Source organism: Megalobrama amblycephala, linkage group LG5 (assembly GCF_018812025.1).
Source record: "Megalobrama amblycephala isolate DHTTF-2021 linkage group LG5, ASM1881202v1, whole genome shotgun sequence".
Taxonomy (NCBI): domain Eukaryota; kingdom Metazoa; phylum Chordata; class Actinopteri; order Cypriniformes; family Xenocyprididae; genus Megalobrama; species Megalobrama amblycephala.
The window spans coordinates 22,106,607-22,125,575 of record NC_063048.1 but is presented as its reverse complement, the minus strand read 5'-3'; the positions used below and the strand labels follow the sequence as shown (position 1 = coordinate 22,125,575).

The 18,969-nt window shown below is 35.2% G+C and overlaps 2 protein-coding genes across 2 annotated transcripts; both read right to left on the bottom strand.

Moving 5' to 3' along the window:
* Positions 1-1,296: 1,296 nt before the first annotated feature.
* slc22a7b.2 (solute carrier family 22 member 7b, tandem duplicate 2) lies at positions 1,297-6,489 on the bottom strand. The gene is made up of 10 exons (XM_048190292.1): positions 5,821-6,489; positions 5,635-5,738; positions 5,397-5,551; positions 5,099-5,267; positions 4,833-4,956; positions 2,364-2,473; positions 2,051-2,265; positions 1,872-1,980; positions 1,563-1,769; positions 1,297-1,473 (listed from the first exon to the last, which is right to left on the bottom strand). The coding sequence occupies exons 1-10, from the start codon at positions 6,196-6,198 to the stop codon at positions 1,374-1,376; spliced, it is 1,671 nt and encodes a 556-aa protein (XP_048046249.1). The 5' UTR covers positions 6,199-6,489; the 3' UTR covers positions 1,297-1,373.
* A 2,559-nt stretch (positions 6,490-9,048) lies between these two features.
* Positions 9,049-18,599, bottom strand: LOC125268216 (solute carrier family 22 member 7-like). Its single transcript, XM_048190290.1, has 10 exons — positions 17,509-18,599; positions 16,964-17,067; positions 15,197-15,351; positions 14,356-14,524; positions 14,166-14,289; positions 13,972-14,084; positions 13,666-13,880; positions 9,653-9,761; positions 9,344-9,550; positions 9,049-9,166 (listed from the first exon to the last, which is right to left on the bottom strand). The coding sequence occupies exons 1-10, from the start codon at positions 17,887-17,889 to the stop codon at positions 9,100-9,102; spliced, it is 1,644 nt and encodes a 547-aa protein (XP_048046247.1). The 5' UTR covers positions 17,890-18,599; the 3' UTR covers positions 9,049-9,099.
* Positions 18,600-18,969: the final 370 nt, after the last annotated feature.

The following is an 18,969-nucleotide window of genomic DNA, read 5'->3' as shown; positions in this document are numbered from 1 at the left end:
ATTAAACCAACGTTAAGGCCTTTGATTGGCTAATTTACATTGTGTGTGCTTGAAAAAATAGGCCAAAAGAAAGAAATGCCTTCTATTTCACGACTTTGTTTGCCCATATTATCTTTAATACAAATTTTATAAAGAGACTCAATCACTTTTTATGATGAACAGATTTGCATGAAAATGAACCTCATTGGTTCTTGTGGAAGCTCAAATGTGCTGCCTAACACACGAGAATGAACCTCATTGGTTCTTGCATGCATCAAGCAAACATGCTTGAGCTTCCCTTTTACCACAACTGATGTGTGAGTTGATGAATGTTTATATGTGAATAAAACACTAAATTCAAACTGTTCATTATATAAAGCAATCGTGTCTCTTCAGAAAATGTTCAATTGCGTTGGCTGTCTATGGAGAGACAGAAAGCTCTCAGATTTCATCAAAAAGATCTTCATTTGCTTTCCAAAGATGAACAAAACTCCTATGGATTTGGAATGACATGAGAGTGAGTAATTAATGACAGAATTGCCCTTTTTGGGTGTACTAACCCTTTAAGGTTAAACGTATGGCTTGTTGTCTGCAGTGGAGTGGCTCGCGGAAGCAGCTTCAACTCGAGCTTAGATAAACCCCCAGTGTGACTACTAATGCTTGGAAGATGAGTATGGTAGCAAAATGCCTAAATTATGTTGCTGGAGCTGGGGAAGTTGAGTGATGCCAAATCAACTGATGCCTGAGCAAGGTGTACAGCTGCTCATATGCTCGGCAGTTAATTGAAAGATTAGATGGGTTCACTCCTCCTGAAATTACATTTAGGAACTTCAATAATTTTTGTCTCTACAGACAAACACTTAAATTCTGCTTATTATAAACACTTAAGCACTAGGGCAGTATTCCAGATTACTGGTTAATGAACAGTAAACTCAAGTTTTAAGTTGCATAACATCTTCCGCCATCATCCCAGATGAAGCATTTTCATTAAACTGTACATATAAAGTTAGTAAACCAGTGCCAAACTTGGCTTTGATTTTATCAACCACGTTTCTATGAACAAATTATTTGTTGTCCTGTAGAAATTTACTTTAAAAATGTAATTTATCCTGTAAAATGGTCTCGCTCTGTGAACCCAAACAATTTTTGCTTTAAAGCAATTTATAGTATGTTGATAAATTATTATCAAAATAAAGGTGTGAGCATGACAGTGTGAAAGGCCTATGAGCTATTACTATAATATTCCCATATATGCCACACAATTCTTACTAAAACAGCAAATACAACGAGAAAACATGCAACATCTCCCTTCAAATTTCTCTTAAAATTCTTTAATGAAATAACACATAAATAGGACATTTTATGGATTTAAAAAAAAAGCAATTCTGCTACAGTTATGTGTTCTGGAGAATTAAATCATCTTTCCATTTCACCCGACTGCCTTCTTTTTCCTCTGTTTTTTGATCTTGTAGTGGTGAACCATCAGTGCCCCTCCTGTGATGAGAAGCAAATGTTAATGCTTAAGGGTTCAGTTTCCCAGAAATACAATAAATAGACTAGATAGTTTTTCCACATAACCTTACCTGATTCCCTCGACATCCTCTATAGTCTCCGGCAGACACCTGCCTCGTGTCTCTGGTAGATGATAAGCCACGAAAGCAGCAGAGAGTGCAAGTGAAGACAAGATGACTTGAGAGAAATAGCTCCATATATCATCCGACAGCAAGATCAGAGGAGCCACAGACACACCCAGACGCGCCACAAAGGAGTTATAGCCCATCCCATTTTGCCTACATGCAGCACAACATTCCAGTAAATACATAAATAATTTGTTGATGATGCTGGATAGAGTTTTACTGGAGTACAACTGAACATGAAGTTATTTTCCCTACCTTAAAACAGTGGGGTAAAGCTCAGAGCTGTACAAAATAACTGTACCAAAAGATGTGGCGGAGCAGCCTTTTCCCAGCACGGCAATCACCGTACGAACAACTGTCTTATCTGAATGGCAAGAGAAATCATTTTCATCAACCTATATTGTCATTCCCTTCTTTACGTCAAAAAGTCTCACCTTTGGGTATGAATATGTTAATCATGAGGCTGATTCCAACCAGTAGCAAGGATCCAGCTTGAGTTATGCGTCTTCCAAACTTATCCAACAGATAATAGATGCTCAATTTAGCAGGAATTTCAATGGCTCCATACACAAACTGAGTAAGGTACATATTTAGTCCAAAGCTTGAAATGTTGAAACTAATTCCATAGGCAACAGTGGCGACAGAGAACCTGGCAGTGGAAAACAGCAGAAGCAAAATGAGATTAATCTGAATGCCCTTATACCAAATGGCACTGTGGTGTGTGTTTGTCATTGTGATTTGACACACCAAGTGATTCCTGTGAGTAAAGCCAGTCTCCTCATCATAGGAGTCTTGATCAGATCCAGGTATGAATACTTCCTGTTTCCTCTGTCAGTAACTATGATTTTACCCAACTCCTAGACAGAGAGAGAAAATATGTTCAGATTCTATATTAGCAAACTATGCCTAAGAAAAAAAAATTAAAACAATCACATACCCTGACCCTATTAACAACATTGTAAATAAATTTTATTTTTCATTTTGACCTTGTAATTTTTAATAACATTTTCATAACTTGATCCTCTGGAGGAACGACAGACTTCTCTCTGATAATGTATACCAGACTTTTTTTGTCCGATTAAACCTGACGCCTTCTTATCGACTGCAATCTTGCATTCAGATCTGCCTCCATATAGTAAATAAAATGTCCCACATTTTTATACTTTTTCAATAATCCATTTCACTCAGATGTACGTCACAATACAAAAAAAAAAAAAAAAGATCTGTTGCTTTTTCTGTTATCTTACGTCTTTAATGTTTTTACACTTAGAAATACATCCCATTTTAAAAGTAAAATATATTACAAAATACAAAGTTCTGGTATGAAACTCTAGATGGTGCAGGCTGATAGATCCTTAAAGGATTATTTCACTTTCAAATGAAAATTACCCCAAGCTTTACTCACTCTCAAGCCATCCTAGGTGTATATGACTTTCTTCTTTCTGATGAAAACAATCGGAGAAATATTAATAAATATCCTGACGCATCCAAGCTTTATAAAAGCAGTGATTAACAAGTATGAGCTGAAGAAAGTGCTTCCATCCACATCCATCCATCATAAACATGTGCTCCACATGGCTCCAGGGGGTTAATAAAGGTCTTCTGAAGCGAAGCTATGCATTTGTGTAAAAAAATATCCATATTTAACAAGCTATAGAGTAAAATATCTAGCTTCTGGCGGAAGCTAGATATTTTACTTCATAACTTGTTAAATATGGATTTTTTTTTTTTTTACACAAACACATTGCTTCGCTTCAGAAGACCTTTATTAACCATCCGGACCCGTGTGGAGTACGTTTATGATGGATGGATATGGATGGAGACTTTTTCTTCAGCTCATACTTGTTGATCCTCGCTCACTGCCATTATAAAGTTTGGATGCTTCAGGATATTTATTAAAGGATTAGTTCACTTTTAAATAAACTTTTCCTGATAATTTACTCACCCCCATGTCATCCAAGATGTCCATGTCTTTCTTTCTTCAGTCGAAAAGAAATTAAAGTTTTTGATGAAAACATTCCAGGATTATTCTCCTTATAGTAGACTTGAATGGGCACCAAACAGTTGAGGGTCAAAATTAGTTTCACTGCAGCTTCAAATTGTTCAACACGATCCCAGATGAGAAATAAGGGTCTTATCTAGTGAAACCACTGCTCATTTTCTGAAAAAAATTGAAAATTATATAAGTTTTAAGCAGAAATGCTCATCTTGAACTAGCTCTCTTCTTCTTCTTCTCTATTTGAATTTCAGCAGTGTAGAAACTGCTAAGTGTATTACTGCCCTCCACAGGCCAAAGTTTGAACTAATTGTTATATGCAATAGTATGTGTTATATGCAATAGTATGTTATATCCAATTGTTATATGCTAGTTCAATAGTATATAACAATTAGTTCAAACTTTGGCCTGTGGAGGCCAGTACACTTAGCAGTTTCTACACTGCTGGAATTCAAATAGAGAAGAAGAAGAAGAAGAAGAGAGCTAGTTCAAGATGAGCATTTAAGGTTAAAACTTAAATAATTTTCAATTTTTTTCAGAAAATGAGCGATGGTTTCACTAGATAAGACCCTTATTTCTCATCTGGGATCGTGTTGAACAATTTGAAGCTGCAGTGAAACTAATTTTGACCCTCAACTGTTTGGTGCCCATTCAAGTCTACTATAAGGAGAATAATCCTGGAATGTTTTCATCAAAAACTTTAATTTCTTTTCGACTGAAGAAAGAAAGACATGGACATCTTGGATGACATGGGGGTGAGTAAATTATCAGGAAAAGTTTATTTAAAAGTGGACTAATCCTTTAATATATCTCCGATTGTGTTAATCAGAAAGAAGAAAGTTATATACACCTATGGCTTGAGGGTGAGTAAAGCTTGTGGTAATTTTCTTTTGAAAGTGAACTAATCCTTTAACTCAATTTGTAGCAATCACATTGTTTTCTACATAGGCAGCTGATTTATTTGCTGTGGCACCAGCAGCCAATGAGCTTGCTGCTCAAACATTCAAATACTGGCATTGTTTTGCTGTCAGCAGTCTGCAGCGTGCTTTCAGAAACCCCTCACCTTCCCCAGCTCCACCTGTATAGATCTGCAGAACTGCAGTTTACACTGACTTTACAAATGAGGGAGAAAGTTTTGCTCTACTGTTCCATTGCTTGCAAAAAATATGTTGCTGATATTTTTTCACTGACATTTTACATTTCTTTCTGGATTCTCTCACCTCAGGTTTTATCATAGCAGTGGCTTCTTTTTTACGGTTCATGACAGCACATTTATGAAGATAACTATAAGCTTTATCCGCCTTCCCATTAGCAATCAGCCACCGAGCCGACTCTGGAATCCACCTATAACATTATTCACAGTAATGATTATTTCATTTTGAGAATGTACTGTACTAGTTTTGATCTGTAAGTGAACTTTCTTGGAAAAGGCATATTTCATGTACCAGACTACCAATCTACTTAGTATTGGTTTATTTATGCTCACCACCAAGTGATTATGGCAATAATGGTGGGCAATGAGATGGAAACTGTCAGCCATCTCCAGTCTCGAATTAAGTATGCTATCAGTGAAAAGCTCATGAAGGCAAATGTCCAAGATAGGCTGTCAATCACCCCTACTAGCTTTCTGTGCTCAATGCTCACCCACTCCACATCTGATAAATAAATGAACAAAAAAACAAATACACACTCATAACTTACAGTGACACATCTTCATTTTAGAAATATTAGAACCACAACCACTAGAAAAACAAAACCATTTTTAAAAAGAAAGGGGTCCTCACTCAGTACAGTGGAGATGATGACACTGCCAGTAATGGTGAATCCAGTGAAGAATCTCAGTACTGCAAACATGACGAAGGAAGACGAAAAAGCACTACACAATCCAAAACCCATTCCCAATATGTGCGACAACAGCAACATTGGCTTACGCCCATACCTGTGTAGAATAATTTTGAGATGGTAAGAACACATATCAATGATTTGTTTGAACACTTATTGAACCAGTTTAGTTGGACCAACATTGCACTCAGGCTCCCGAAAGCAGCTGCTCCAAGCATGACTCCAATGAAGAAGATGGTGGTTGTCAATCTGCTCAGTGCTCTGTTGTCACACACTAAATCCCACTGAACACACAAGAGAGAGAGAAAGGCCACAACTAGAATAAGGTACAATAAATCAGCAATACATAAAAAGCAAGAGTTTCACCTGTGTGGCGAGAGTGCTGATGAATGTGCTGTTGTCAAACTCCCATCCATTCTGACACTCCACTACAGGAAGTTCTGTGCTGCTGGAGGAGTTCATCAGCAGGTGGAATTGAGGATGGGAGAACATGTGACAGGAAGCAGGAGTCCCGTCCTCCTGTGTAGGAATACTGACAGTCATTCTCTCTTCTCGACTCAGATTCCCAAGGATCCCGTCAGCATCCAGAGAGCTATCACAGTGGTGAGATGGGATGACAGCAATAAAGTTGCCTAACAGGAAATGACAGGCGAGACTGAATCGTCCAAAGAAATTGATCATCAGGACCATCTTCTGGAACCTTCCAAATCCATTAATTTCTGAGAGAAGATCTTCAAACTTCATCTTTGCGCTCTGTTGTGCTTCACCTGGTTGTGAACCTGTCTCACCTGGCCATTTGGTTCATATCTCACAGTCAGAACACTCTAAGGGAAGAAAATGGTTAACAGGGGGATGTCTAAAGCTCTGTGGAACATTTGTAAAAATTAAACCCTTTGGTTGAAACTTTATTGTCATTTTACAAAAGAAGTTAATTCTTGCTTTGTCATTCTGAGCTTATGCTAACTTTGCCCTCAGACACAGATTAACTGCTTCTTTCACATTCTTAGGCAGTCATAGTCTGTTCACTAAACTGGCATTGCTTATCTAACATGAATTTTATTCAGCAAGAATGCATTAAATTGATCAAAAAGCATTTATCCTACAAGACATTTATGTTGGATTTCTATTCCAAATAAATGCTGTCTTTTTCCACAAAATCTTAATATAATAACAGTGCAAGTGTTTTCAACAATGAAAAGTAATGCTTCTTGAGCAGCAAATTAGCATTTCAGAACATTCACTCAAAAAAAAGAAGATTTTTTTTTTTAATGATTTATGCAATTAATAGTAAAATTCCATCAAATTGAATTAAATAATCCTTAAGCAATTTAACCTAATAACTGATTAAGGATTGTTCAATTATTCAATTAAATTCCATAAAGATTATTCAATTCAATTTGATGGAATTTTACTATTAATTTAATTGCGTAAAGCTTTAAAACATTTAATTTATCTTTTTTTTTTTAGCGTTCTCTAAAGGATTGTTTGACACTGAAGACTGGAGTAAGGAATAAATTATATTTTAAAAATATATTAAAATACAAAAAAATATTTTAAATTGTAATATTAATACTAATATTTACTAAACTGTTGTTTTCACTGTATTTTTTCATCCAATAAATACAGCTTATGCATAAGAGACTTAAAACCAACCTTAAATGTTTGAACAGCATTGTATATAAACTCAGCAAAAAAAAAAAAAAAAAAAAAGAGAGAGAGAGAGAAACGTCCTCCCCGCTAGAAATTTTACGTTCCCAGAACATTCTCAGAATGCCCCTGGTGTTAAGGACGTTGCCTAGTAACGTTCCCAGTACGTTCACAGACGGTCATGATGTGGAGTTCTTTTAAGGTTTGGGGGACGTTGTTTGGCGGACCTTCACAGAACATTCAGGATGTTCTCTGAACATTTAGGGAACCATACTTTATTTGGAAATGTTTTCAGAATGTCCCTGCTGCCCTTATCAAAAAATTTTAATTGAAAATTAGAGCTAAATTGACTAACAAAAGTGGCTGTTCAAGCAAAAACTAATTTTTTGTTTACATTTTGTATGCCTTACAAAAAACAAGAAAGCTCTTTACAGGTAATTCTTGGATTAATATTATGAAACCTTTTCTTTAAAACGCAGATCTCTTGCAGTAAGTGACAAGAGCACATGCATGAGCTAATGTCTGCTGTATCATAGCATCAGCAACTACACAGTTATTGTCTTTAAATAAAGCAACATGCAGCAGAACATCAGTGTTTCTGGATCACCACTGACTGAAGCACAGGCGCTACTCTCCAGCACAATGGTGACCTCACAAATCTCAGATAATAACAGAAACAGAACATTAAACACTAACAGATCTCTAGATCTCTGCATCTTCACTTATTACAAACCACTCTGACTTTATTTCTTTAATTTCTTTCATTCAAATCTTGATGCTTTATCAAAATGTATAAATGTCACCGTTATGGAGGTAAGCACTTGCTTTAGTTGGGCTCCTGACCCTTGACTTGTCCAATTGTTGTAACTGTGTGATTCTAAAGTACATTTGTTACAAAAAAATAAAAATAAAACCACTAAGTGTTGATTAGTGGAAAACTAACAGTTAATACACTCATCATTTAGACTCTGGAGAGAATCGGGACACTCCATGATGACTGAATAATCATCACTAAATAATCCAATTCATCTGATGTCATCAGACTTTCTCTTGCATTTTTGTTAAAACAAGCATGTTTTGGAAATACAGTTAAAGCAGCCAGAAAAAAAACCTAATATTAAAAAGTCAGCAATCAAGAGCCCATCTAAAGCAAACGCTCACCTCCATAATGGTGACTTCAAACGTTATTATTTTCTCCTCGCGCAACTTTGCCTAAAAGTTCTCTAATTCTGAACCTTTACAGAACATTTGGGACATAAAACGTCCTCTTTTGGTATAGAAAGTGTTGCAGTTTAAGGTTCGTTATATGACTGTAGGGGGATGTTCCAATTTGGTTAATTTTATAGTCACATAAAATTGCAACATTCTCTTTAAGGTTTGGGGAACGTTATTTGGTGGACCTTCAGGGAACATTCAGAACATTCTGGGAATGTTTAAGGGACTATTACTATAGGATGTTCTGATAACTTCCCAAATGTCCTCTTCGTAACGTTCTTGCGTGACCATAAAATAACCAAAATAGAACGTCCCCCTAAACTCATATCGGGAACGTTATTAAATGACCAACAGAGGACCTGTTTGGGAATGTTCTGTTAATGTCCCAAATGTCCTCTTTGTAACATTCTTTTTTGAACATAAAATAACCAAAATGGAACGTCCCCCTAAAGTCATATAAGGAACCTTAAACTGCAGCACTTTCATTACCAAAAGAGGACGTTTTAGGAACGTCCCGAATGTTCTGTAAAGGTTCGGAATTTTTGTCACAGTTAGAGAACTTTTAGGGAACGTTGCGCCAGGTCCTAAGAACGTCGCCTTCTACGTGGGCTTCCACTTTCAGTGTAAAAAGGTGTTTCTTTTTTTCTTTTTCTTTTTTGCTGAGTTTATATACAGGAAAAGGTTTTGTAGATTGTCACAAGAGTAAGTTATTAAAAATAAAGACCAAGACAATTCAATGATGAATTAGATTTTTATTAGATTCATCTTCTCTGCAGGTTAGATTCATTTTGTCTCCTTGAAGGGCTCCTTTCCAAGCTGATACTCAAGTTGTGAACACACTGATCTTTTCCTGGGTAAAAAACATAGTGGTTTAAGTTAACTAAACAAAAATATGTATTTTATATTTTTGTATTTAGTTTCTTTAAGGTATTTGATGATCACAATCATTTTATTATCTTATGTGATTAATTGTTTAATAAAAAATAAAAATAAAACATACTATTAGTAGTAGTAAATGATTAATCACCTAGTTTTCTCGATATCCTCAATAGTCTCAGGAAGCCGCACATTGTGGGTCTCAGGGAGGAGCAGAACAAGGAGGCCTGCAATGATGGCTACAGAGCAAAACAGGACCTGTGGCAGAGGGAGCCAGACCTCATCCAAGAGGCTCACAAGAGGTGCTAAAGAGACACCAACACGACCAACAAATGAACTATAGCCTAATCCGTTCTGCCTATGGTCAGAAGAGATAGAATGTTATTACCCCAAATTTCAGTTAATATTGTGTTTTATTATGCACAAACAATAAGAGGATTTGCAAATGATAACAACTGACCGTAACACAGTCGGGTACAGCTCAGTGGTATAGAGGAAAACACATGTGAAGGAGGCCTCTGAGAATCCTTTACCCAGCACAGCAATGACTGTACGAGGCACCCACAAATCTGGAGACAAACACAGAGACAGCTGGAGAATTTAACTCCTTTAAAGGTGAAGTTCAGTGTGAAATGTCTGTGCCATAAATGATGACTGAAATGTGTAACTGAAATCTAACTAATATTTTCAGAGCCACAGGAAAATGTATTTTATTATTCATTTCTTTTATATTTTATTAAATATATAGCTACTTATGGAAGCCCGTTTCCGCCACAAAAAAAAAAAAAAATGCCACTAAAAAAAAGGGGCCACTAAAAAAAAAAGATTAATTGCAACTTTTTATCTCAGAATTCTGACTTTTTAACTCGCAATTGCGTGTTTATATCTCACAATTGTGAGTTATAAAGTCAGAATTCTGAGATATGCGACTTTATATCTCAGAATTCTGACTTTATAATATCACACAACTGCGACATTATATCTCGCAATTCTGACTTTATATCATGCAATTGCAACTTTATATCTCAGAATTCTGACTTTATATCACGCAATTGCGACTTCATATCTCAGAATTCTGACATTATATCACGCAATTGCGACTTTATATCTCAGAATTCTGACTTTATATCACGCAATTGCGACTTTATATCTCGCAATTCTGACTTTATATCACGCAATTGCGACTTTATATCTCGCAATTCTGACTTTATATCACGCAATTGCGACTTTATATCTCAGAATTCTGACTTTATATCACGCAATTGCGACTTTATATCTCAGAATTCTGACTTTATATCACGCAATTGCGACTTTATATCTCAGAATTCTGACTTTATATCACACAATTGCGACTTTATATCTCGCAATTCTGACTTTATATCACGCAATTGTGACTTTATATCTCGCAATTCTGACTTTATATCACGCAATTGCGACTTTATATCTCAGAATTCTGACTTTATAACTCGCAATTGTGACTTTATATCTTGCAATTCTGACTTTATATCACGCAATTGCGACTTTATATCTCAGAATTCTGACTTTATAACTCGCAATTGCGACTTTATATCTCAGATTTCTGACTTTATATCACGCAATTGCGACTTTATATCTCAGAATTCTGACTTTATAACTCGCAATTGTGACTTTATATCTCGCAATTCTGACTTTATAACACGCAATTGCGACTTTATATCTCAGAATTCTGATTTTATAACTCGCAATTGCGACTTTATATCTCAGAATTCTGACTTTATAACTCGCAATTGCGACTTTATATCTCAGAATTCTGACTTTATATCACGCAATTGCGACTTTATATCTCAGAATTCTGACTTTATATCACGCAATTGCGACTTTATTTCTCAGAATTCTGACTTTATAACTCGCAATTGTGACTTTATATCTCGCAATTCTGACTTTATAACTCGCAATTGCGACTTTATATCTCAGAATTCTGACTTTATAACTCGCAATTGTGACTTTATATCTCGCAATTCTGACTTTATATCACGCAATTGCGACTTTATATCTCAGAATTCTGACTTTATAACTCGCAATTGCGACTTTATATCTCAGATTTCTGACTTTATATCACGCAATTGCGACTTTATATCTCAGAATTCTGACTTTATAACTTGCAATTGTGACTTTATATCTCGCAATTCTGACTTTATATCACGCAATTGCGACTTTATATCTCAGAATTCTGATTTTATAACTCGCAATTGCGACTTTATATCTCAGAATTCTGACTTTATAACTCGCAATTGCGACTTTGTATCTCAGAATTCTGACTTTATATCACGCAATTGCGACTTTATATCTCAGAATTCTGACTTTATATCACGCAATTGCGACTTTATTTCTCAGAATTCTGACTTTATAACTCGCAATTGCGACTTTATATCTCAGAATTCTGACTTTATAACTCGCAATTGCGACCTTATATCTCAGAATTCTGACTTTATAACTCGCAATTGTGACTTTATATCTCAGAATTCTGACTTTATATCACGCAATTGTGACTTTATATCTCGCGATTCTGACTTTATATCACGCAATTGCGACTTTATATCTCAGAATTCTGACTTTATAACTCGCAATTGCGACTTTATATCTCGCAATTCTGACTTTATAACTCGCAATTGCGACTTTATATCTCAGAATTCTGACTTTATAACTCGCAATTGTGACTTTATATCTCGCAATTCTGACTTTATATCACGCAATTGCGACTTTATATCTCAGAATTCTGACTTTATAACTCGCAATTGCGACTTTATATCTCAGATTTCTGACTTTATATCACGCAATTGCGACTTTATATCTCAGAATTCTGACTTTATAACTCGCAATTGTGACTTTATATCTCGCAATTCTGACTTTATATCACGCAATTGCGACTTTATATCTCAGAATTCTGATTTTATAACTCGCAATTGCGACTTTATATCTCAGAATTCTGACTTTATAACTCGCAATTGCGACTTTGTATCTCAGAATTCTGACTTTATATCACGCAATTGCGACTTTATATCTCAGAATTCTGACTTTATAACTCGCAATTGTGACTTTATATCTCGCAATTCTGACTTTATATCACGCAATTGCGACTTTATATCTCAGAATTCTGATTTTATAACTCGCAATTGCGACTTTATATCTCAGAATTCTGACTTTATAACTCGCAATTGCGACTTTGTATCTCAGAATTCTGACTTTATATCACGCAATTGCGACTTTATATCTCAGAATTCTGACTTTATAACTCGCAATTGCGACTTTATATCTCGCAATTCTGACTTTATAACTCGCAATTGCGACTTTATATCTCAGAATTCTGACTTTATAACTCGCAATTGTGACTTTATATCTCGCAATTCTGACTTCATATCACGCAATTGCGACTTTATATCTCAGAATTCTGACTTTATAACTCGCAATTGCGACTTTATATCTCAGATTTCTGACTTTATATCACGCAATTGCGACTTTATATCTCAGAATTCTGACTTTATAACTCGCAATTGTGAGATATAAAGTCGCAATTGCGAGTTAAAAAGTCAGAATTCTGAGATAAAAAGTCGCAATTAATCTTTTTTTTTTTTTGTGGCTTTTTTTTTTTTTTGTGGCAGAAACGGGCTTCCATAGCTACTTGGTATAAACTGGAGAAAAATGCTTTTCATGTAATCACAACATTTATCAGCAGGGGCCATAATAACCTGCAAAAGCTTGTTAGTACACTCAAATCAACAGAGCAATGTTTTGATTGTGTTGTACATTGTGAGGGAATCAGGTTTACTTTTACACAGTTGCCTGTGCATACTAAACTGGGATTTTAACACTAGAAAAAATACACACTTCAATGTTAACTTGACAAATGATTCTGACATCAAAACCCTGTTAAAGTCACCATGAAATCAAAATTCTTTTTTTAAAGAACACAGCAGTATTTCTTATAAATGATTTATCCGTGCACATCATCATTATTATTATATATATTTTTTTTTAATCACAAGCCTTTTTATTCTTTAATCAAAATAACTTTCCCTCCCTCTTGCAGCGACATATCTTCTCTGTTATCGGCTATCACAACCTCCATTTCATGCTGACTCTACCATTTAAGATGTTAAAATAATTGACATGCTAAACATATGACTGTGATGTCACAATGGATGACTTTTACGTAACTACATTCAGTCTTTTATTACTGTGAATGACATTCCAATGAATTTTGGTTCATTCATTTAAAAATGGACTGAAAAGTCAGGCACATGATTGTGACGTCATAATGAATGACCGACATGTAAATACAAAACATTCATATATTAAATTCACTGAAATGCCAGACTCATGATCACAAGAACATGATAAATGGCTGGTCTGTAATTGAATAAACTAAATAAAACAAACATTGACAGTCACACATGATTGTGGCATCCTAATAAATGATTGTTCTCTATCCTTTACCTCTGGGAATGAGGACAGTGATGCCAGTGCAGACTCCTGTTGTAATCAATGTGCCCGCCTGACTGTACCTGCGGCCTAGTTTATCAAGACACATATATGCCACCAGTTTTGATGGCATCTCTATGGCACCATAAATAAACTGAGTGAGGTACAGGTTCAGCCCGAAGCCACTGATGTTCAAACTGATGCCGTAGTAAGTGAATGCCACTCCGAACCTGCAAAAATAATTGATCTCAATATCTTCTCTTAGAATTTGAAGTGTAAACCAAAATTATGAAGTTTATAATCTAGACAAAACATTCCCACCAAGTGATTCCTGTAAGCAGAGCCAGTTTCCTCATATTAGAAGACCTCACAAGATCCAGATACGAGTACTTCTTGTCACCTCTGTCCTCAGCAATTATAACATTAGCAAGGGTCTGAAAAGTCATGTTCTCAAAAGCTTTAGGAAAATGCTGAAAATGTTATCTCTTTGTCATTGTCAAATATTATAATGTTACCTCTGGTTTGATATCTCTGAGGTTGTGCTGTCTGTTATTGGCTGAGGCACATTTGCTCAGATAATGATGGGCCTCTTCAAATCGTCCACTGGCTATGAGCCATCGTGCTGACTCTGGCATCCACCTAGCAGACAAGAAATATGTGATTTGGGAAAACTGGACAAAAGAATCAATCATAGTGATATCTTACCTCCATGTGATTACTGCCAGTCCGAGGGGAGCTGTTACCGTGATGATCAGAGGCCTCCAGCCATTGACGAGATAAGCAATGCCAGGCAATATCATAGTGCTGATAGACCAGTCCAGACTGATCAAAACTCCAGCAATCGTTCTGTGTGCAATATCAGCCCATTCTACGCCTGGTGAACAATAATAATAAAGTTTTATTATTTAAAATAGACGGTAAGTCTATGCATTAGTGATGAAGACCTTTAAGTGACTTTCTGTTATATCTTTACACCGGTAAAGTGCCTTTCTTTATGAGTGAGCCATTCAATCCATTCATTCAAAACACTGATTCATACAGGAACAAAACAAGTCGTTGAATCATTCATTCAACCGATCTGTTCAAAAACACTACTTCATTCAGATACTAAACAAGTGTCAAGCTGCGTCTGAAATCTCATACTGTCTAGTTGGTACTACATTTCATTTCAAACATACATTTGAAACTTACTTTACAACTCCTCTGTGGCTTCAAGGAATACTAAAGCGGCAATCGAATGCACACTCCAGAATCTCAGCAGGAGTAGTAAGTCATCCGCATGCTTTCGCCTACTGTTTTTCAAATTCAGATATACTACTTTCTTTTGCCACACTGTATTCACATACTATAAAATATGGAAGTAAGCATATTCGGACACAGCGACTGTCTTTATGAGTGATTCATTGAAACATTAGTTTGTTCATTCATTCATTCATTCATTCAATTGATTTGTTAAAGACTGCCGAGTCGCTGCATAATTGTGAAGTAATGGTAGTTGTGATACATATTAATTAGTCACCCATATCCAGATATGTAGAGCACTCACACAGGACATAGGAGATTATGCTGATGCCTGTAAGGCCCATCCCAGTAAAGAACCTAGTTATAGCAAACATGATGAAGGACTGAGAGAATGCACTGGCCACCGCAAATGAAATGGATATCAGGTATGACATCAGCAGCATTCGTTTCCTACCGTATCTGGAATTAGATAAACAGAACCCATGAGATATACCACCCCTGACAGCAATATAGTGTCGGCCCAGATCTGGCCCACATCTGGTTCTGTTTGTGTACAGTTCACATGTACTGATGTGGGCCGGATCTGGGCCACACTATGTTGCTGTCTGGGACAAGTACAGTGTGGAGTAGCTAACTAACATAAAAAAGCCACCAATTACGTTTTTCAGCAGCCTGACAGTAGTTCAGCTGCTTTTAAAGTAGTGTAGCTTTTCCAGAACAAGTTACTTTTTCTAATGAGCAGCGTTAAGCGACCAAACGCTTTTTTATTAGCTTTAATAAGGAAACAACGCTGTCACCTAAACGGATGATTCATTCCGTCAAGTATGTAAATGACATTTGAATTCCTTCAATTTATCTAGATTTTCATTTAACTCAATATGTTAAATAAAGTATTTTTATTGCATAAATTGTGTTTGTGCAAATTGTCTCTGATTAAACTTTTAGGGCATGTTTATTTATAAACATTGTTAACTCACAATATATGTTTATAAATATTCAACTAACTTTAATGTACATACAGTACAGTCCAAAAGTTTGGAACCACTAAGATTTTTAATGTTTTTAAAAGAAGTTTTGTCTGCTCACCAAGGCTACATTTATTTAATTAAAAATACAGTAAAAAACAGTAATATTGTGAAATATTATTACAATTTAAAATAACTGTTTTCTATTTGAATATATTTCACAAAGTAATTTATTCCTGTGATGGCAAAGCTGAATTTTCAGCATCATTACTCCAGTCTTCAGTGTCACATGATCCTTCAGAAATCATTCTAATATGCTGATCTGCTGCTCAATAAACATTTAATGTGTACAATTGTACAAAATATTTGTGTACAATATTTTTTTTCAGGATTATTTGATGAATAGAAAGTTCAAAAGAACAGTGTTTATCTGAAATCTAATCTTTTGTAACATTGTAAATGTCTTTACTGCCACTTTTGATTGATTTAATGCATCCTTGCTGAATAAAAGTATTCATTTCTTTAATTTATTTTCAAAAAAATAAAAATAAAAATTCTTACTGACCCCAAACTTTTGAACGGTAGTGTATAATGCTACAGAAGCTTTGTATTTCAGATAAATGCTGTTCTTTTGAACTTTCTATTCATCAAGGAATCCTGAAAAAAAAAGTACACAACTGTTTTCAACATTGAAAATAATCATAAATGTTTATTGAGCAGCAAATCAGCATATTAGAATGATTTCTGAAGGATCATGTGACACTGAAGACTGGAGTAACGATGCTGAAAATTCAGCTTTGCATCACAGGAATAAATTACTTTGTCAAATATATTTAAATAGTACACAGTTATTTTAAATTGTAATAATATTTCACAATATTACTGTTTTTTACTGTATTTTTAATTAAATAATGTAGCCTTGGTGAGCAGACGAAACTTCTTTTAAAAACATAAAAAATCTTAGTGGTTCCAAACTTTTGGACTGTACTGTAGATACTTTTTGTTTGTAGTTTGTGGAGTAGCTTTTTCAAAACAGTACTTGAACTTATGATTATGTGGCATTTATTTCACCTCTTGAAGGCCAAGATCTAAATCTTAAGTCTCACCTGTCACTCAGCCAGCCAAAAATGGCTGCTCCAACCATCACACCAACAAAGAAGATGGTGGCTGTGGCTTTATTCAGACCTTTCTTGTCGCACACCAATTCAAACTGAAAGAGGGACATATATGGTATCAGCGAGATATACTTTTCCTATTGATCAGTGGTGTATTTCTGCTTAATGTCTATTTCAGATGTACAATTCTTCTTTATTCAAAACTTGTTTTTGTCATGTTTTGACATGTCAAGCTGAAGTATGTAATTTTTGCACTACTATCATCTTCAAACTGAATTTAAACACTCCCCTCACCTGCCATTGGCCAGAGAAACAAAAAGTCCCTCCCCAAACTCATGCCATTGGTCGAGCCAACTTGGGGAAATCAACCCCAAAAATGGCTTATATCATTTTCTCTGAATTTTAACAATAAAAATAATAATAAAAAACCCACACAATTCAGCTTTAACATTTTTTAGACTGTGAATGACTGTGAAATTTAAATCTTAAAACTAAAGTATATAGTTATAAAATCATTTGAATATAAAGTGAATTACCTCAGTAGCCAATGCTGATTTAAATGTGCTGTTGTCAAACTCCCATCCATTCTGACACTCCACTACAGGAAGTTCTGTGCTGCTGGAGGAGTTCATCAGCAGGTGGAACTGAGGATGGGAGAACATGTGACAGGAAGCAGGAGTCCCGTCCTCCTGTACAGGAATACTGACGGTCATTCTCTCTTCTCGACTCAGATTCCCAAGGATCCCGTAAGCATCCAGAGAGCTGATGTCACAGTGATGAGACGGGATAGCAGCGATAAAGTTGTTTAAAAGGAAGTGAAACGGCAGTGTGACTCTTGGAATCACCAAAAGGGCGATGATACTGATCTGGTATTTTCCAAACCCCCCAACCTCAGCCAACAGGTTCTCAAACTTCATCTTTGCTGACCAAATCTTCTGATGTGGCTCAAAAGAAACAATGAGGACGATATGGACTTGAGCTCGTCCAACAATAAGTCTATTTATTCACTGCTCTGATGTAGATCATTAACCTCTCACACAATGACATGAAAAATATTCATACATATTCCTTTTTACTAACATCTCTTTTTCTTTTAACACAAACAAACACACATAGCACATAGATGTTAGTATGTTGACTTAAAGAAATTTCCATGAAAACAAATCAGTGTCTATATAATTCACAAATAGGCATGGATACCACTCTGCACGGACAGATTGTACATTAGCATTTTCCTTTAGTAAATTAACATCTAACAAGAGAGTGTTTGAACTTGTGACCTTCCACTAGTCATTTGAAAAGACTTCTGTCTGCTTAATAAATGACAGCATTGTTGAACAATACATAGACAGACTGGAGACAAAGGCAGATCTTTAAAACATTATTATATTATATTATATTATATTATATTATATTATATTATATTATATTATATTATATTATTACAGTTTAAATTTGAAATGAGATTTCTAGCTGAAATTTGCTGTCATTGTTTAAATGCTAAACAAACAAAAGAAAGAATACATTATCATTCAAACGTTTGGGGTTTTGCAAGATTTTGTAATATTTTTGAAAAAAGTCTCTTATGCGTACCAAAGCACTTATTTGATCAAATATACAGTAAAACAAGCAACTGTATATTTGTATATACAGTATATTTTTGTATATACTCTATATTTCACTTTGTGAAATATTATTTCAAATTAAAATAACTGGTTTTCATTTGAAAATAAATATAATTTATTTCTGTGATGTCAAAGCTGAATTTTCAGCATCATTACTCCAGTCTTCAGTGTCACATGATCCTTCAGAAATCATTTTAATATGCTGATTTGGTGCTCAAGAAACATCTATTATTATAATTAATTATAAGTGTTGAAAAATGTTAATATTTTTGCTGCTTAATTCTTTTGTAGGCCTAACAATGTATGTCTTTACTGTCACTTTTGATCAATTTAACACATGAACAAAAGTATGAATTTCTTTCAAATGATAAT